This window comes from Apodemus sylvaticus, chromosome 7, assembly GCF_947179515.1.
Source record: "Apodemus sylvaticus chromosome 7, mApoSyl1.1, whole genome shotgun sequence".
Taxonomy (NCBI): Eukaryota; Metazoa; Chordata; class Mammalia; order Rodentia; family Muridae; genus Apodemus; species Apodemus sylvaticus.
This window is the reverse complement of record NC_067478.1, coordinates 39,175,990-39,191,686: the sequence shown is the minus strand read 5'-3', so window position 1 is coordinate 39,191,686 and position 15,697 is coordinate 39,175,990. Positions and strand designations below refer to the sequence as shown.

General features: G+C 39.5%; 1 protein-coding gene and 1 non-coding gene across 2 annotated transcripts; one reads left to right on the top strand and one right to left on the bottom strand.

Annotated features, from left to right (window-relative positions):
* Positions 1 to 211: 211 nt before the first annotated feature.
* On the bottom strand, positions 212 to 283 carry LOC127690312 (small nucleolar RNA SNORD50). The gene has a single exon (XR_007979040.1). It is a non-coding gene; the product is annotated as a small nucleolar RNA SNORD50 (small nucleolar RNA).
* An 8,776-nt stretch (positions 284 to 9,059) lies between these two features.
* LOC127690206 (tripartite motif-containing protein 43C-like) lies at positions 9,060 to 15,043 on the top strand. The gene is made up of 6 exons (XM_052189751.1): positions 9,060 to 9,467; positions 10,036 to 10,131; positions 10,872 to 11,105; positions 12,140 to 12,162; positions 12,851 to 12,942; positions 14,550 to 15,043. Exons 1-6 carry the CDS (start codon positions 9,060 to 9,062, stop codon positions 15,041 to 15,043), a joined length of 1,347 nt encoding a protein of 448 aa, XP_052045711.1.
* The last annotated feature ends 654 nt before the right edge of the window (positions 15,044 to 15,697 follow it).

Genomic DNA, 15,697 nt, shown 5'->3' with positions numbered 1-15,697 from the left:
GACAGCCAGGGCCATGGAGACCCCATCTCAAACATCCCAGCACTAATACTGTGCATTTTCTTCTTGTCTCTGCCTTTTCTGGATGTTTATCACATCTAGTTTTCATTCTCAAATCTTGTGTCACTGGCCCTAAAAATAAAAAACAAAGAAACACAGGCATTACATAACTGCCAAAATTAAAACAGAACACAACAGACCTTTGTAATGGTCCATCTCAGAAGCCAGATCCATAGTTGTGGTTTTTCAAAAGGAATTCAGGTTCATGATAGGATTATCATAGACTAGACCAACTTCATTAAGTTCAACACAGGGCTGGAAAGATGGCTCAGCAGGGAAGAGCACCAACTGTTCTTCCAAAGGTCCTGAGTTCAAACACCAGCAAGCACATGGTGACTCACAGCCATCCTTACACATATCTGATGATGCCTTCTTCCGGTGCTTCTGAAGACAGCTTCAGTGTACTTATACATAAAAATAAATAAGTCTTTAAAACAAACCAAAAAAAAAGTTCAGCAGAAAACAAACCAGAGAAGCACTCACATGCACTCCTGCTCTAGGATCTTTACAGGCCACAGACATCCCAATGGGTTGGCATTCCCTGCTGGCAGAAAGAAAGAAGTACAGTGACACACTATTAATATGAACTGCATAGAAAGAGTAAACAAGACCACTTCACTAAAGCACAATGATCTTCTCTCAGAAGCTGTATTTGTCTTCAGGTCATCAACTTCTGGATATAGTTCATCACTGTTCAGACCAGGTACGTCCCACAACTTTAATTTGTACCCTATGCATTCACTACAGTCATTCCAAATTGAAAAAGCAAGGGTAGTTGGTTGGCTTTAGTTTACCAGCACTATTTCAGAAAACATTTACAGGAAGCTGATGCTAATTCACAATGGTAAAAATGTATGCTGACAAAAATATAAATCTAGGTTTCTTACACACCTTTCAAAAGAGTCAGGTTTTAATCAAGTTACTTTCTGTTACAAATTCTCTTGGATGCTATGGGCTCCCCTCCACCTAAGGAAAAGAAACAAATTCTAAGCAGCACACTCCACTTCCTATTGCTCTAATACTTCAAGTAGAAAACTAAGCTATATTGCCCTTAACTTGGCATCGTTTTGCAGCTGTTTTGACCATATGAGGAATGATGTCGCCATTGTTCAGGTGAGAGGATTTGTGTTTCTCTTGGGTGTCACCAGTACCTTCTGAATAGCACAAGAGGCCTAGCATATTTTTCTGCAAACCCTGCTGTATAAGAACCCACCCAAGGTGGGACCAAGGAACCAGAAAGCAAGCAGCCTTCAACCAGGCTGTCCAGTCCCAATCTCCCCAGGACCTAGGCTCCAATCCAGAAATCCCTTTTGCTGCTGCACATTTCCCCTAGGAAGTTTACATGGGTACCCTGCTCCACAGACCCAGAGCCTCTAAATTCACTTTGCATGTCCACATTTTGGTTGACCCTCCGGGCACTTAAACCACACACCTACAGAAAAGAAGGAATGCTTAGCTTTCCAAGCAGCTCCCATTATACCTTCAGTTGAGGGAAATGGAGGATGCCCCTCCCTCTAGCACCGATTGGACGGAAGAACACATGGGCGTGGCCTTTCCTGGAGCACTGTCTGGAGCTGTTCTCAGTGGTCTTTTCTTCCAGGGCATTCCAGGGCATGGTGAGCACCTGCCAAGTGCCTATCCTGTTCTGTGTGCACTACCACAGGCTCCGCACCACCTGTCTATTCCAAGTCTGGAGACCCACTGAACTTGATGTGGAGTGGGAGTGGCGCCAGAATTCAAAGGAACAACAGCAGTTGGAGGTGAGGTCTCCTCCGACTTCCAGCCTAGTTGGTTGGCACACATGGTTGGCAGCTGGGAGTGGCCTTGACCTCACCCTAACTGTAGCCCAGATGGCAGGGGCACCTCTGAAGGGACCTTGGAGGACACAACTATGCAGGTGAAACCAAGCAGCCCTGCTCATGTATGCACATGTATGTGGAGGATGAAGGACAGCCTTAAGTGTTGTCCCACGAACACCATTTTTTTTCCTTTGAGAAAGGGTCTTTTATTGATCTGGAGCTCACAAATGAGGCTAGACTGGCTGAGCACAAGGAGATCCTCCAGCTCCCAGCTCTGAAACTATAACCATGTGCCACAACGAACATCTTTTTTTTTTATGTGGTTCTGGGAGTGAATCGATCTTGGGTACATGGGCTTGCAAAGAAAATGCTTTACTGAGCCATATACACAGTCACATTATTAGGTTTTTTTGTTTTGTCTTGTTTTGTTTTTTTGTTTTTTGTTTTTGGTTTGTTGTTATTGTTGTTGTTTTGGGACAGGGTTTCTCTGTGTAGTCCTGGCTGTCCTGGAAGTCACTCAATAGACCAGATTGGCCTTGAACTCAGAAATCTGCCTGTCTCTGCCTCCCAAGTGCTAGGATTATAGGCGTGAGCCACCATGCCTGGCTCAGAATTAGGTTTTTAATGTTACTAGATGAATGTCATTTTCTAAATGATTTTGGTATGTCTTTTTAATCTTTTTTAAAAAAAGATTTATTTATTTCATCATAAATAAATAATTAAATAAACAAACACAATAAAGTACACTGTATCTGTCTTCAGACACACCAGAAGAGGGCACTAGATCTCATTACAAGATGGTTGTGAGCAACTGTGTGGTTGCTGTTAATTGAACTCAGGACCTCTGGAAAAGCAGTCAGTGCTCTTAACTGCTGAGCCATCTCTCTAAACCTGTAGCTTAAATATTCTGTGTTAACACTCATCGCAATAACAAGAGAATTTAGATAAGGAATCATGGTATGCACTCACTAATAAGTGGATATTAACCTAGAAAACTGGAATACCCAAAATATAATCCACACATCAAATGAGGTACAAGAAGAAAGGAGGAGTGGCCCCTTGTTCTGGAAAGACTCAGTGAAGCAGTATTCGGCAAAACCAGAACGGGGAAGTGGGAAGGGATGGGTGAGAGGACAGGGGAAGAGAAGGGGGCTTACGGGACTTTCGGGGAGTGGGGGGCTAGAAAAGGGGAAATCATTTGAAATGTAAATAAAAAATTATATCGAATAAAAAATAATTAAATAAAAAAATAAAAAAAATAAAAACACAAAGGAGGCAAAGAGTTTTCTAGAGCTTCTCCATTTTCATAGGTTTTTTTTCAGTCTATAATAAATAGGACAATAAATTTCTTTCTGATTCAAAAACAATGATCTCATTTCCTATTTCCAGTTAGTAATCAGAGTCAGAATGGTGCTTCAGGAAGGTCACCATATTTTGTGAATAGGCATTACACAGACACCTTAGGCCATGTGTACATTTGTGTGCCTATGACAATATGGCAGGAGCAGAAGGAGGTCCTGAGTTCAAATCCCAGTAACCACATGGTGGCTCACAATCATTAGTAATGAGATCTGATGCCCTCTTTTGGGGTATCTAAAGACAGCTACAGTATATTTGCATATAATAAAAAATAAATCTTTAACAAAGATGTCTGTTTTTCAGATAATGCAATATTAAGAACTGTTTCTAAGGGAACAAGCAAACAATTAAATGAACTATATATTGTTATAACTTTTGAAACCACTAGAGCCAAACACTTGTGTGGAAGGAAACAGCAAGCAATTCATGTTACAAGTCAGGGATGTGCAAGCCTCAGCTTACTCCACAACTCCTGCAGACCTTCAAATTCTGTAACACCTGGGTGATTTCACACTATCAGTTCCAGCTGCAGTACCAGGTACAGCCTTAGCTATCTCTGGAACACAACTTCTTTGTACTCTGAGAAAACACTTCCTAGAAGATTTCACCTCAGTGATGCTGGCCTTTTTTTAATCCCCTCTAATTTCGTAGCTCCAGCTAACCAGCATCAATTACCCCAATAGTCCCTTCTATTTCTGACTCTAAAGCCAGGTCTAAGTGACAGAAGCTGCTGAGTTCTGCTGCACGAAGGATATGGGGCATGGCCCCCTTGTTCTATTTCATTATCACTAGCTTTCTGTTTGCCACCTGCTTCACTGCCTAAACTTGTCTGTACTGGAACTTGTTCTGTACATATTTGGGGGGGGGGGGATTTTGTTTTTTTGAGACAGGGTTTCTCTGTATAGCTCTGGGTGTCCTGGAACTCACTCTGTAGACCAGGCTGGCTCGAACTCAGAAATCTGCCTACCTCTGCCTCCCAGAGTGCTGGGATTACAGGCGTGTGCCACCTCCGCCCGGCTTGTTCTGTACATTTATCTCTGAGATCTGCATGGCTCTGTGTCCTTAATGTGGAGATTGAAGGTGTGTATCACTATGCCTGGATCTAAATTTAGCTGGGGGGGATCTTGCTCCAAGATCACCACTCCCTTTGTTTAATGTAATAGCCTAGAAATCACGATCAAGCTCCATTTCGCTTCCTAGTGCAACCCCTTTTGTTGTTTTGTTTTTGTTGTTGTCTGTTTCTAGGTTGTTTTTTTTTTTTTTTCTAGACTGAGTTCCTCAGTATATTCCTGGATGTCCTTGAACTAAGTCTGTAGACCAGGCTGGCCCCAAACTTAGAAATTCGCCTGCATCTGCTTTCCAAGTGCTGGGATTAAAGGCCTGCACCACCACTGGCCAGCTGGCGCCCCCTTTAATACTTGAATAAAACATTTTATATTTTTTCTTTCAAAGCTTTCTATACTTGTTCAAATAACTCTTCATGAGACTTAATTAGAGAACAAAGTCCATGCTGGGCATTTTTGAGACTTCCATGCAATTGACAAGAGACGCGTCAATGCAATTAATCTGAGTCTCTTCAACCTACCCTCAGGTAGACTCTTAAAACTAGGGAAGATAAAAGCCTAGGGCAAAAGGCAGGCACATTTTCCCACTAAATACGACAAGAACAGCTTCTAGGTCTCATACTGACATTCTTTTCCCACAGTTCAAATCACCTTCAGCACCAATGTCTTCCATATTCCTACTAGAATGGTTCACTAAGCCCAACTTAAAGCACTTCACTGCTTTCCACAACCAAAGTCACCAAATCAACATTCTTCCAAACAAAAACATGAAAACGCTTATCACAGTAATATTCTAGGCCCCAGTACCAACTTCTGTATCAGTCATGATTCTCTAGAGTTAGAGCAATTATGGAATGTCTCTACATATTAAAGGAATTTGTTGTCTGCAGTGCATCAAACCCAATAATGGGCAGCTGTAAATGGGAAACCTGCTTCATGAGAAAAATTTATTTTCAAGGAAAAAAAAGAAATGCCTAGGAAATCAACAGGCTATTCCCTTGGGTATGTCTATGAGGGCCTTTCAGAGAACAAGAGGGAATAGCCATCCTGTGAGCATCAATCCAATAGATTAGGCACACAGGAATAAAAGAAAGGAGTGAGTGAGGGCAGGCAGTCTGCTTCTCTGCTCTTTGGCTGCTGAGGTGAAGACCTTAGCTCTGACACCTAGACAAAGAATTAGCCTGTATCAGGGATAACCTTTCTAACTGATCACCCAATACAAAGTGCTCAGCCCTTGTGATGACTGTTCTTGATAGTAATTTGACTACATCTGGAATTAAGTATAACTCAAGTGGCTAGAATTTTTCTTGTGAGGATTTTTCCCCTCTTGACTAAATCATTTGAGGAGGAAAAAAACTACCCAAACCATGACATTTTGAACTTTGAGAATCTACCTAAAATCCTAGCTGAAGCTCTGGTAACCACCTCTGTGAAGGACCTGTAAGAAAGGAAGAGAGATGAAAAACTATGGAATTTATTTTAACTAAGAACATATTAAAAAATAAACCATCCAGATGCAAAGCATGCAAAAGCCTGACTGAGATGTGGAAGGTTCCTAGTTATTTCACATCTACAACATTAACACACAACTGTTTGGTTAATGTGAACTCAACAGATTGGGAGCTAGGCATCTTTGAAGTCTACTGTCACTATACGCAGTCAAAAGTAGACAGAGGGAGATTCATGCATTTTCCACCTTTTAGAACCGAAAGTCGAGTTAGTAAATGGGGTAGACTTGGAAGAGGTAGCAGTTGAGATCAATATGAGCAAAAGAAGTTGTAAAAATCCTCCAAAGAACTAAAAAGATGTTCATGTTGATATTTGTTAGAATGAGAGATTAATGATGTCACCATTGATGAAAATCAAAGTATCAAAGTATAAGCACATTGCATAATATGTAGTTACAGTAAAACAGTGTTGTAAAATTACTAATATTTTTCTTTAGAAAATTTCTCACTGCACATTCTAGGAAAGCCTTTAACTAGAAATCCTCCTGGTTCAGCATTCTAATTCCGTGAACTCTGGGTAAAGGTGTGAGCTACCACAATAAACTATACAGTGATTCAGCAAATCCCTTGGGGGAGATTTGCTTGTGGAGATTGGTCAAGGTGTTAGTTCAATCTTCCAATCCATTTAGATAATCCCACTTAGAGAAGCTCACCCATTGGAAGCATCAGTAAAAGCCACCATGGGCGGAAGTGGGAGTGGCCTTTCGAGACTCTAAGCACAGTCCTATGGCCCACCAGATTCATTCTATTTCAGATCAGACCACAGTGTGCTTTCAACCTTCCGGTCCAGACACTGCTAGACCCCTGCGCTCTGAGGATCTGATCTCAGAACTGAGCCAGTATTGTATTGCTACCAAGCATTGCTGAGCACGGGGATAATTGCTTGGGTAAGTGCACAATTTACAAGAGAAAATTCCTTCATAGTCTCTATTTTTAACTGAATAAAAACAGGTGTTTGCTTAGAAGTTATATTTTGCTATTCAGCAAAACTTGATTCAGTTTGCCTTTGGATTTCTTTCTTGGGATATAATGTGGCTTAAGGTTATAGATAATTTTAAATTTATCAGTATGCACATTTTAGTTGATCTGATGTATTATATTGAAAGATAGTTTCATGATACTTTTCAATTTTGTGCTTTGTCTAAATTTTAAATATTTCAAGAGCATTTTATGCTTAACAAATGCCCTGAATAGTTTAAGGACATTGGAATTTAAAGATATCTAGGAAAGTATAGAAATAAAAACTCAATTTTCAGCAAAAGACTTTTCTTTGTTCTTCTGTTACAAATTACAGGAGAAGCCAGGCGTTGGTGGTGCACACCTTTAATCCCAGCACTTGGGAGGCAGAGGCAGGCAGATTTGAGTTCAAGGCAAGCCTGGTCTACAGAGTGAGTTCCTGGATAGCCAGGGCTATACAGAGAAACCCTGTCTCGAAAAAAACCAAATCCAAAAAACCCCCCAAAATAAAATAAAATAAATTACAGGAGGGAAGATCTCACAGTATAAATGGGTACTTAAGTGTACGATCATGGTAGAATTGGCTATTCCTGCTAGTGTTGGGTATGTTAGATTAGAAGGTTACATGTAATTAAAGTAGAGAAAACTAACCACTCTCTTATTCATAAGAGTACATTCTGGTTAAAATCTGGTGCAATTTTTCATTTCTGTATTTCATCTGGGTTATCTTTGTGTTCTTGTTTTGTAGTGAAATGTCTAATGTACAAAAAAAAACATGCCAAAGGAAAACATAACCATTAACTAAATTAAGGAAGGCAGCATTAAAGTCCCAATGTTTTTGCTAATCCAATTGTTGATAATATTGATAGTGGAATTGGAAATACACCAAACCTCCAGCTAAACCCATTTGATTCCCTGTATGTCCAACTGTAGTAGCTTAATTATTTTGACAAAAATTTGTTGCAATCAAACTGAGATTCTTTCTTTCTTTTATTTCTTTCTTCCTTTTCTTTTCACTTTTCTTTCTTTACTTTTCTTTCTTTTCTTTTCTTTTATTCTTTTTTTTTGAGACAGGATTTCTCTATGTAGATAGCCTTGGGTATCCTGGAACTGAATCTGTAGACAAGGCTGACCTTGAACTCAAATCTGCCTGCCTCTGCCTCCCAAGTGCTGGGATTAAAGGTATGCATCACCACTGCTGGGCCTGAGATTATTTCTATATGTGAAAGTTAAAAGAGATTGGAAATGTGTACCTGTTGGTTAGATAACCAAGCCTCACTTAGAAATGAGGAAGTAAACAAGTATCTACAAAGAATTGCCGTTGGCTGGAGAGATGGCTCAGCAGTTAGGAGCACTGACTGATCTTCCAGAAGTCCTGAGTTCAATTCCCAGCAGCCACAACCATCTTTAATCGGGATCCGAAGCCCTCTTCTGGTGTGTCTGACGACAATGACAGTGTACTAACATATATAAAATATAAATAATCTTAAAAAAGAATTCCCCTTGTGTTCAACCTGAGGGGAGCAGGTTTGCTATAGAAATTAACTGATATATTTTTGAAAATCTATTGGATTAGATTCATTCAATTGGGAAGAACCACACTAAATGTTGGTGAGATCATTCCTCCAGCCCATGGGTTGAGGGCTCCAATGAGGAAAAAGGGGGAAGGGGAGCTGAGGAGCAAGCTTTCCTTTGCTGTTTGCTTCCTGATTTTGGAAGTCATGAGAACAGCTGCCTTGAGCTCCCGCCACCATTTATTCCCCACCTTGATATCCTTGAAGTAGGAGACAGCATAAATTCTTATTTTAGGCATTTTGCAGCAGAAAGAAGTGAGTGATATTTCCCATGAAGATCTAAGGGTTGAGGCAGTAGAATCTAAATAATAAGAAAGTAAGAGTCAGATACCAAACAAAAGTATTTAGTAGAGAAGGCATGAAGTAGTGTGTATTTTCTTGGATAGACAACAAATGCAGGAGCTGTTTTACGCACATGCCTGCAGTGAAAGGCCGGCCTATGGAGCAGAAGGACTTGGATTACTCCTCCGTATGGTATTATTTTCTCTACAACATTGGAGAGGAATGTCTCTGGCCTTTAAAAACATACCAATGTGGGCTGAAGCCTTCAGGAGGAATGTAGATGTTAGATCTAGAATGGTGTCACATCAGTCAATATGTAGGGAAAATTCTTGGGCAAAAATAATATGTCTGTATTGCCATAATCAGAATTTAATCATAAGTTGAATCACATTTTGTCTAGTCCCTTGCTACTCCTCTCTGATCCAATAATAATAATTCTCCTTTTTTCCCCTCAGAAAAATGGAGTCAGACAATTCACAACTCCCCCACGAAATACTCACCTGCTTCATTTGCCAGGGCATCTTTATGGATCCAGTCTTCTTAAGGTGTGGCCATACCTTCTGCAAGGCCTGTCTCATCTTTTCTTTGGAAGACATTGGAATCCCTGACCTCTGCCCTATATGTAGGCAACCATCCCATTGGACATTCATTAATAACAACACTATGAAGATTCTGGTATCCACTGTGAGAGAAAACAGGCTCATGAAGTATTTGATTTCTGAGGAGCACAAGTGCATGACCCACAAGGAGAGAAAGACGACATTCTGTGGTGAGAGCATGGCCCTCCTCTGCCAATTGTGTTCTGACTCCCAGGATCACAGAGGTCACACACACTGCACTATTGGAGCACGTGCTTGTATGCAAATGGTAAGTAATATTTCTGAAAAAAAAAGGCTGAGAGCTTGAAAGAAGGAGGCTTAGCAGACCACAGGGAGATGCGTGTCCTGATTCTGAGGAATCCACTGTACTCCAAATCTTGTCACATTTTAAGCAGGGAATGTGGAATGACTATAAAATGTAAACATTCTTTGAGAGGTGCATACATATAAATATCATTTCTAGGTTCACGATTCATTATATTCATGTCACTGAAAATTATAATCATGGTAAATTTACATCTTTAAAAAGTGAAAATGACATGAGACTAAAATTCCAAAAGTACATTGGAATGAGCGGCTTAGAACCGGGATCCGGGTTGGATGTTAATTATCCAGACAGTTGTCAATTACAGCCCATCACTTTACTTGAGCTCATGGTGGTTGTATTTTGTAATTCTATGGGCTGAAATCTAAAGTTCCATAGTTAATAAAAATAAAAAGAAACAGCACTGTGATCTTTCTTCTAACCTCTCTAAAGTAATTGTGTTCAGTGCTAGAGATTGTCCGCCAGGTAACTCATTATTTATGTAAGGATGACATTTATTTATTTATTACAGCTGAAACTTGAAAAGCAAATGGCATCTTTATTGAAGAAGATCCAAGAACAGCAGGAGACTCTAAATGCAGAGAGGAGAACAATCTTTCAGTGGTTGGTGGGTATGAGACTGATGTGTAAAGTGAACCAGAGGCAGATATCTTGCAATTTGAGGATTATACATGGGATGTGATGCTAGGAAATCTTTTTATATTTACCTTAAATTTGTAAAGGCAAAATCCAATTTTGAACACAGAAACACCTAGCCATCTGGTAGAAAAGTTTGACATTAATGGGCGAATTTCTGAGTGTTCAGCAGAGTACACCAGACTCTATGACTCCACTTGGAATTTTGGTTGCTATGTATATGCAAAGTTGCATTTTTTCTTTTCCTTTCTTTTTTTTTTCTTTTTTTGTTTTTTTGAGACAGGCTTTCCCTGTGTAGCTCTGGCAGTCCTGGAACTTAGTCTGTAGACCAGGCTGGCCTCAAACTCAGAACTCTGCCTGCCTTTGCCTCCCAAGTGCTGGCATTAAAGGCATGTGCTACCACTGCCTGGCCCAAAGTTGCATTTTTGAGTGAACATATTATCAGTCCAAACCTTTTTTCCAGATATCTCAGAATCTCATTTAACAGAAGAAAATGGTAAGGGAAAAAAGAATGGATTTGTTTGCTTCTTCTAATAATAATGAAGAAATGTATAAAATCAAATGACTTACAATTTCTGAAAAGTGGGGACAGTAAATCAGCATGTGCAGCACCCTGATGGGATCCTGTAGGTGAATTTTAAACATAGAAGAATTCAATGGAAAGGACCAAATACTCTCCAGATGTGATCTAGGATGTCCCTTTTCCTTCAGCACTACGTGGCCCTACGGGGGGAAATGATCAAGAAAGAGTATAGCAGACTGTATCCACCCGTCCATGAAGAAGAGAATCAATATATAGAGTGTATGAAAAATCAAAGCAATATTATTTTAGAGGAGCTCAGGAAAAGTGAAGCCATGATGGTCCACAAGAGGAGTCAACTAATAGAATTGTATCAGGAGCTGAAGGCCATGTCCCAGAAGCCATTTGAGGTGTTGCTGCTGCAGGTAAGCATGGAACAGTGCTTGAACCAGATTGATTATTTGAGGCCCACACCTATGACTTTTACATCTGAGATCCCGTTCTATATCCCCTGTACTTATTATCAGGTTTTAAGAAAAATCTGGAGAGATAATTTCTGTAATATCCTAAAAAGAGCAAGCTTGTTGACATTGTGTCAGCAGATTCCATATGGAATATCTCATTTATTTGTGTTTGTAGCTTGTGTCTTTGAAACCCCAAATTAAGTGATTCTTGTTACCAAACACGCCATTTTACCTCTACTTGGATGTTAGTGCAGTTTTAAAGTAGTCTACCATAAGTTTGTTCTGTTTGAAAGCTGTGTTTTTGATATTTCTTTGGGAGGTGGGGGATTTGATATATGCTCTTCTTTTGTGGTGTACAATGGCCTCGTATTCACAGGATTCATGAGCCCTAAACCCAAAATTCTAAAGCTGCAGATATGAGCCAACATGTAGGGGTTAGGCCACAATTTTGAAGTACCCTTAATGAAAGTATTCTATGCTTTTTGTCCAAGATCAAAGAATGTCCTCTTTGCAGACAGTTGCATGTTACAAAGTAGTGTATAATTCTTACCCATATGCTTCCCAAATATTCTCACAGCCTGATTTCATTAAGAATTCATTCCATTGTGCAAGTCCACAATGGACTCTGGGGCATGAATATATATTTGCAAGGTGAATTGGTGTAGCAATGACTGACAGTTATATAAAGATAATAAAATTTACATATATATTTATATAATGATATAAAACTTAATGGACTGGAGAGATGACTGAGCAGTTAAGAGCACTGTCTGCTCTTCCAGCAGTCCTGAGTTTAATTCCCAGCAGCCACATGGTGGTTTACAACCATTTGTAATAGGATCTGATGCCCTCTTCTGGTGTGTCTTTAGGGAGCATGAGTGTACTCATATACATAAAATGAATAAATAAATCTCTAAAAAAATCTTTATGTATATATAGATCCACATTCTGGGCTGTTCCTTCAGATATCTAAGCTTCTCTTAATTTGTTTGCAGGATTTGGATGACTTGTTCAGAAGGTGAGTTTAATCCTCAGTGTAAGCCAGGATAACCCTGAACTATTGTCACAAAGATGAACAAGCTCTCTTAGCAATGTACAAATACACTTTATACAGAAAATACTTAGTTATGGATGATGGGTTTGGGATTGTTTTCATGGATATGAAGCCTGTTTGTCTTCACCAGACAGTGTCTTTTCTTTCTCCCTATGAGTGAAGCAGTGTATGTAATGGGCTTGAGCTAAAATTTGTCATTTTCAAATCCTAATCATTGAGGCCCATGGACTGTACTTTCCTGGTAGTAGAAGAAAGGGGCTGGAAGCATGGGAAAGAGGTTGGTAACAGGAAGGGCTTGAGAGAGAGCATCTAAGAGGAAGCCACCCTGTCTCCTGACCATGGGATTTCTTTAATATAAGAAAATGTTCTGTGTGAAAAATGTTCAGGTAAGTGTTTCCTTTTATTGATTTGATTTGTTAGGAATACCTATGTGAGTGCACATGTGTGCAGGACACAGGAGCACTCTCAGGAGTCTTTCCTCTCCTTACACCATGGGTTTCTGAGATTGAACTTCAGTTGTCAGTTTGTATGACAAAGATTTTAATACATACCTTTGTTTGTATGACAAAGGTTTTCAGCTCTGACTGAAGATTTCTCCTCATCACTGGGGTGATATCTGTAGCATAGGCTGATCAATGTCTTCTCCTTGCAGGAGTGAGTCAGTGCAGCTGACACAGGGTATGAAACCAAAACTCAGTGCCCAACCCAATACTGGGTTGACTGTAAGGTTCAACTACTTCCAAGGTGAGTGTCAGCACTGATATAATGACCAGAGGTGCCGTTCAGCAGGGAGATAACCTTTGTACAATGAATATTTTAATTCCCTAAAAAGATATGTCTAGTTAAGCCACATTGTAATCATATTTAGGCACACAGTCATTTTACAAACAAAGATTAATGAATACCAATTAAATGATGTACGTCATTCAGGCTGATAAATATAGTATTTGTCCAATGAGACACACAGAATGATTAATTCAGTACAGTTTAATATATATTAAGCTATCAAGATATTTCTATGTTTTCTATAAAATATTTTAGCAATTGATATTTTTTATTTTGGAGACATTATTTCTCTTTGTCTCCCTGGCTATCCTGGGACTAGCTCTGTAAACTAGGCTGGTCTGGGACTCACAGAGATCCACGTGCCTCTGGCTCCAAAATGCTTTAATTAAAGTCATGTGAAACCATGCTCACCTATCAGTTGAATTTTTTTTAGAGTTTACATATAACATTTATTGCAACGTTCACAACATGTACACAGAAGTTCTCAGAACAAGAAAATATAAAACAGCCCGGGAATCTATCTCATCCTTTAAAAAACATGTTTCTAAAACTAAGTTTAAAAGAATATGGGACTTTCAGGGAGGGGGGAACCAGGAAAGGGGAAATCATTTGAAATGTAAATAAAGAATGTATCTAAAAAATGAATATTTTTAAAACACTTCGATAGTAGATTGACAATATAAGAAACATCTGAAAGTGAATTATACTCCATAGATTAAAATTCACAAGATATAGTGGCGCCCACTTGAAACCCCAATATGAAAAACATGGTATCAGGAGGATTGCCTAAGAGTTTGAGACTAAATAGATTGACATAGTGAGTTCCATGCCAGTCAAGGGTATATAGCAAGAAATCCTATCTCAAAGAAACTACAAAAATGATCATTAAAAAAGAACCCAAACAGACAAAGCCATATATCACAGGCAATAAAAATAAAAAGTAAAATAAGTTGATACAACATGGGGCAGTTTGAATCACACTTGGAGATCAAAATATGGATTGTAACATCACAAGGAAAAATTGTCAGAGGACCATGGTTTAGTTAAATGCAGAAAATTGCTACTAGGGAACAACTTCTAATGCATGCTTAGATATCTTTGATACAAATCTTCATAGTGGGATTAAATTGAAACCATAAGATGAGCAATCAAGACCTAGGATTTAGGAATAACATTTCATGGAGACTCTGGGGGGGGTGAGCCTTTGGGGGGGTGGTCCTCATTGCATTGCGCACAGCTTGTTTGCCTGGTGTAACTAAAGCCCCTGACAGAACTGTGCTGTTATTTGCTGTGATTTCCACCTCTGCAGCTTCTAAAGTTTTTCAAAAAATTTTTCATTATGTGTTCATTCTGTTTCTTTGGGAAAACTCTTGACTTTGATTTATCTGGATTATAACTACCCTTCCAGTCTTACACTTTCTATTTTTAAAATCCAGGAAATCTCTAGGGATCTGTCTCTCTGTCCCTGTCTCTGTCTGTCTCTGTCTGTCTCTCTGTCTCTGTCTCTGTCTCTCTCTCCTGACAAATATGAGTATTCGTTTTAACTAAAATGTCTCTTCCCACAGTGAAAATTTTCTTTCAAAATTTAATCATATTCAACTGCAACCCAAGCCTACTTTTTGATGTGAGAAGATTCACCTCTAGACCTTACAATGAAAACCCAGTTCTGGCTGTGCCTGGATCCTATCGTGCTTCCTGGGGAGCAGAGAGCTTCACCACTGGAAAATATTACTGGGAGCTGGATTTGAAGGACCATGAGCAATGGGCTGTAGGGGTCTGTAACAATGTCTGGTTAAAGAAGAGAAACTTTGAGATTGGATCTGAAGGTGCATTTCTTCTTGTATGTTTGAAGGACGATGATCAATACAGCCTCCTCACTACCTGCCCAACATTTCATCACCACATAGAGAAACCAACTGGCCAGGTTGGCGTGTTCCTTGATTGTGAGGGTGGATGTGTGAGTTTCCTGGATGTAGCCAAGAGTTCCCTCATATACAGCTACTGTCCTGGAACTTTCCATTGCACTGTCAGGCCTTACTACTGTACTGTCTATACATGATCATAGGAAGCTGTACCCAGTATGCTTTTCTATGGTAATGTGTCCTCTCTTTATTGTGATTAAATATTGTGATGGTTTGTATATGCTTAGCCCAGGGAGTGGCACTGTTAGAAGGTGTGATCATGTTGGAGTATGTGTCTCACTGCGGGTGTGGGCTTTAAGAACCTTATCTCAGCTGCATGAAAGCCAGTCTTCAACTAGCAGCCTTCAGATGAAGATGTAGAATCCTTAGCTCTGCCTGTACCATGCCTTCCTAGATGTTGCTGTGCTCCCATTTTGATGATAATGGACTGAATATCTGAACCTGTAAGCCAGCCCCAATTAAAAGTTGTCAGTTTTAAGATTTGCCTCTATCATGGTGTTTGTTGACAGCAGTAAAATCCCAACTCAGTCAAATATTACAATGATATTAAATGTAAAACACGGGTGACTGCTTGCTTCTTATCCGTGGTCTATATGTTCCTCCCAGAACACTTATTTTCACAGTGGTTATAGTTTTTTGTCTTTTTGTTTTTACATATTTCTGAGAAATACTAATTAGAATCATGGATCTACTGTAGAACTAGAACTTTTAATTGTGCTCAGGATACAAAGTGGGATTCCAGCACTATTAAAATATTATGTGTCTGTGTGATCCTAATTTAGTTGTGTCTA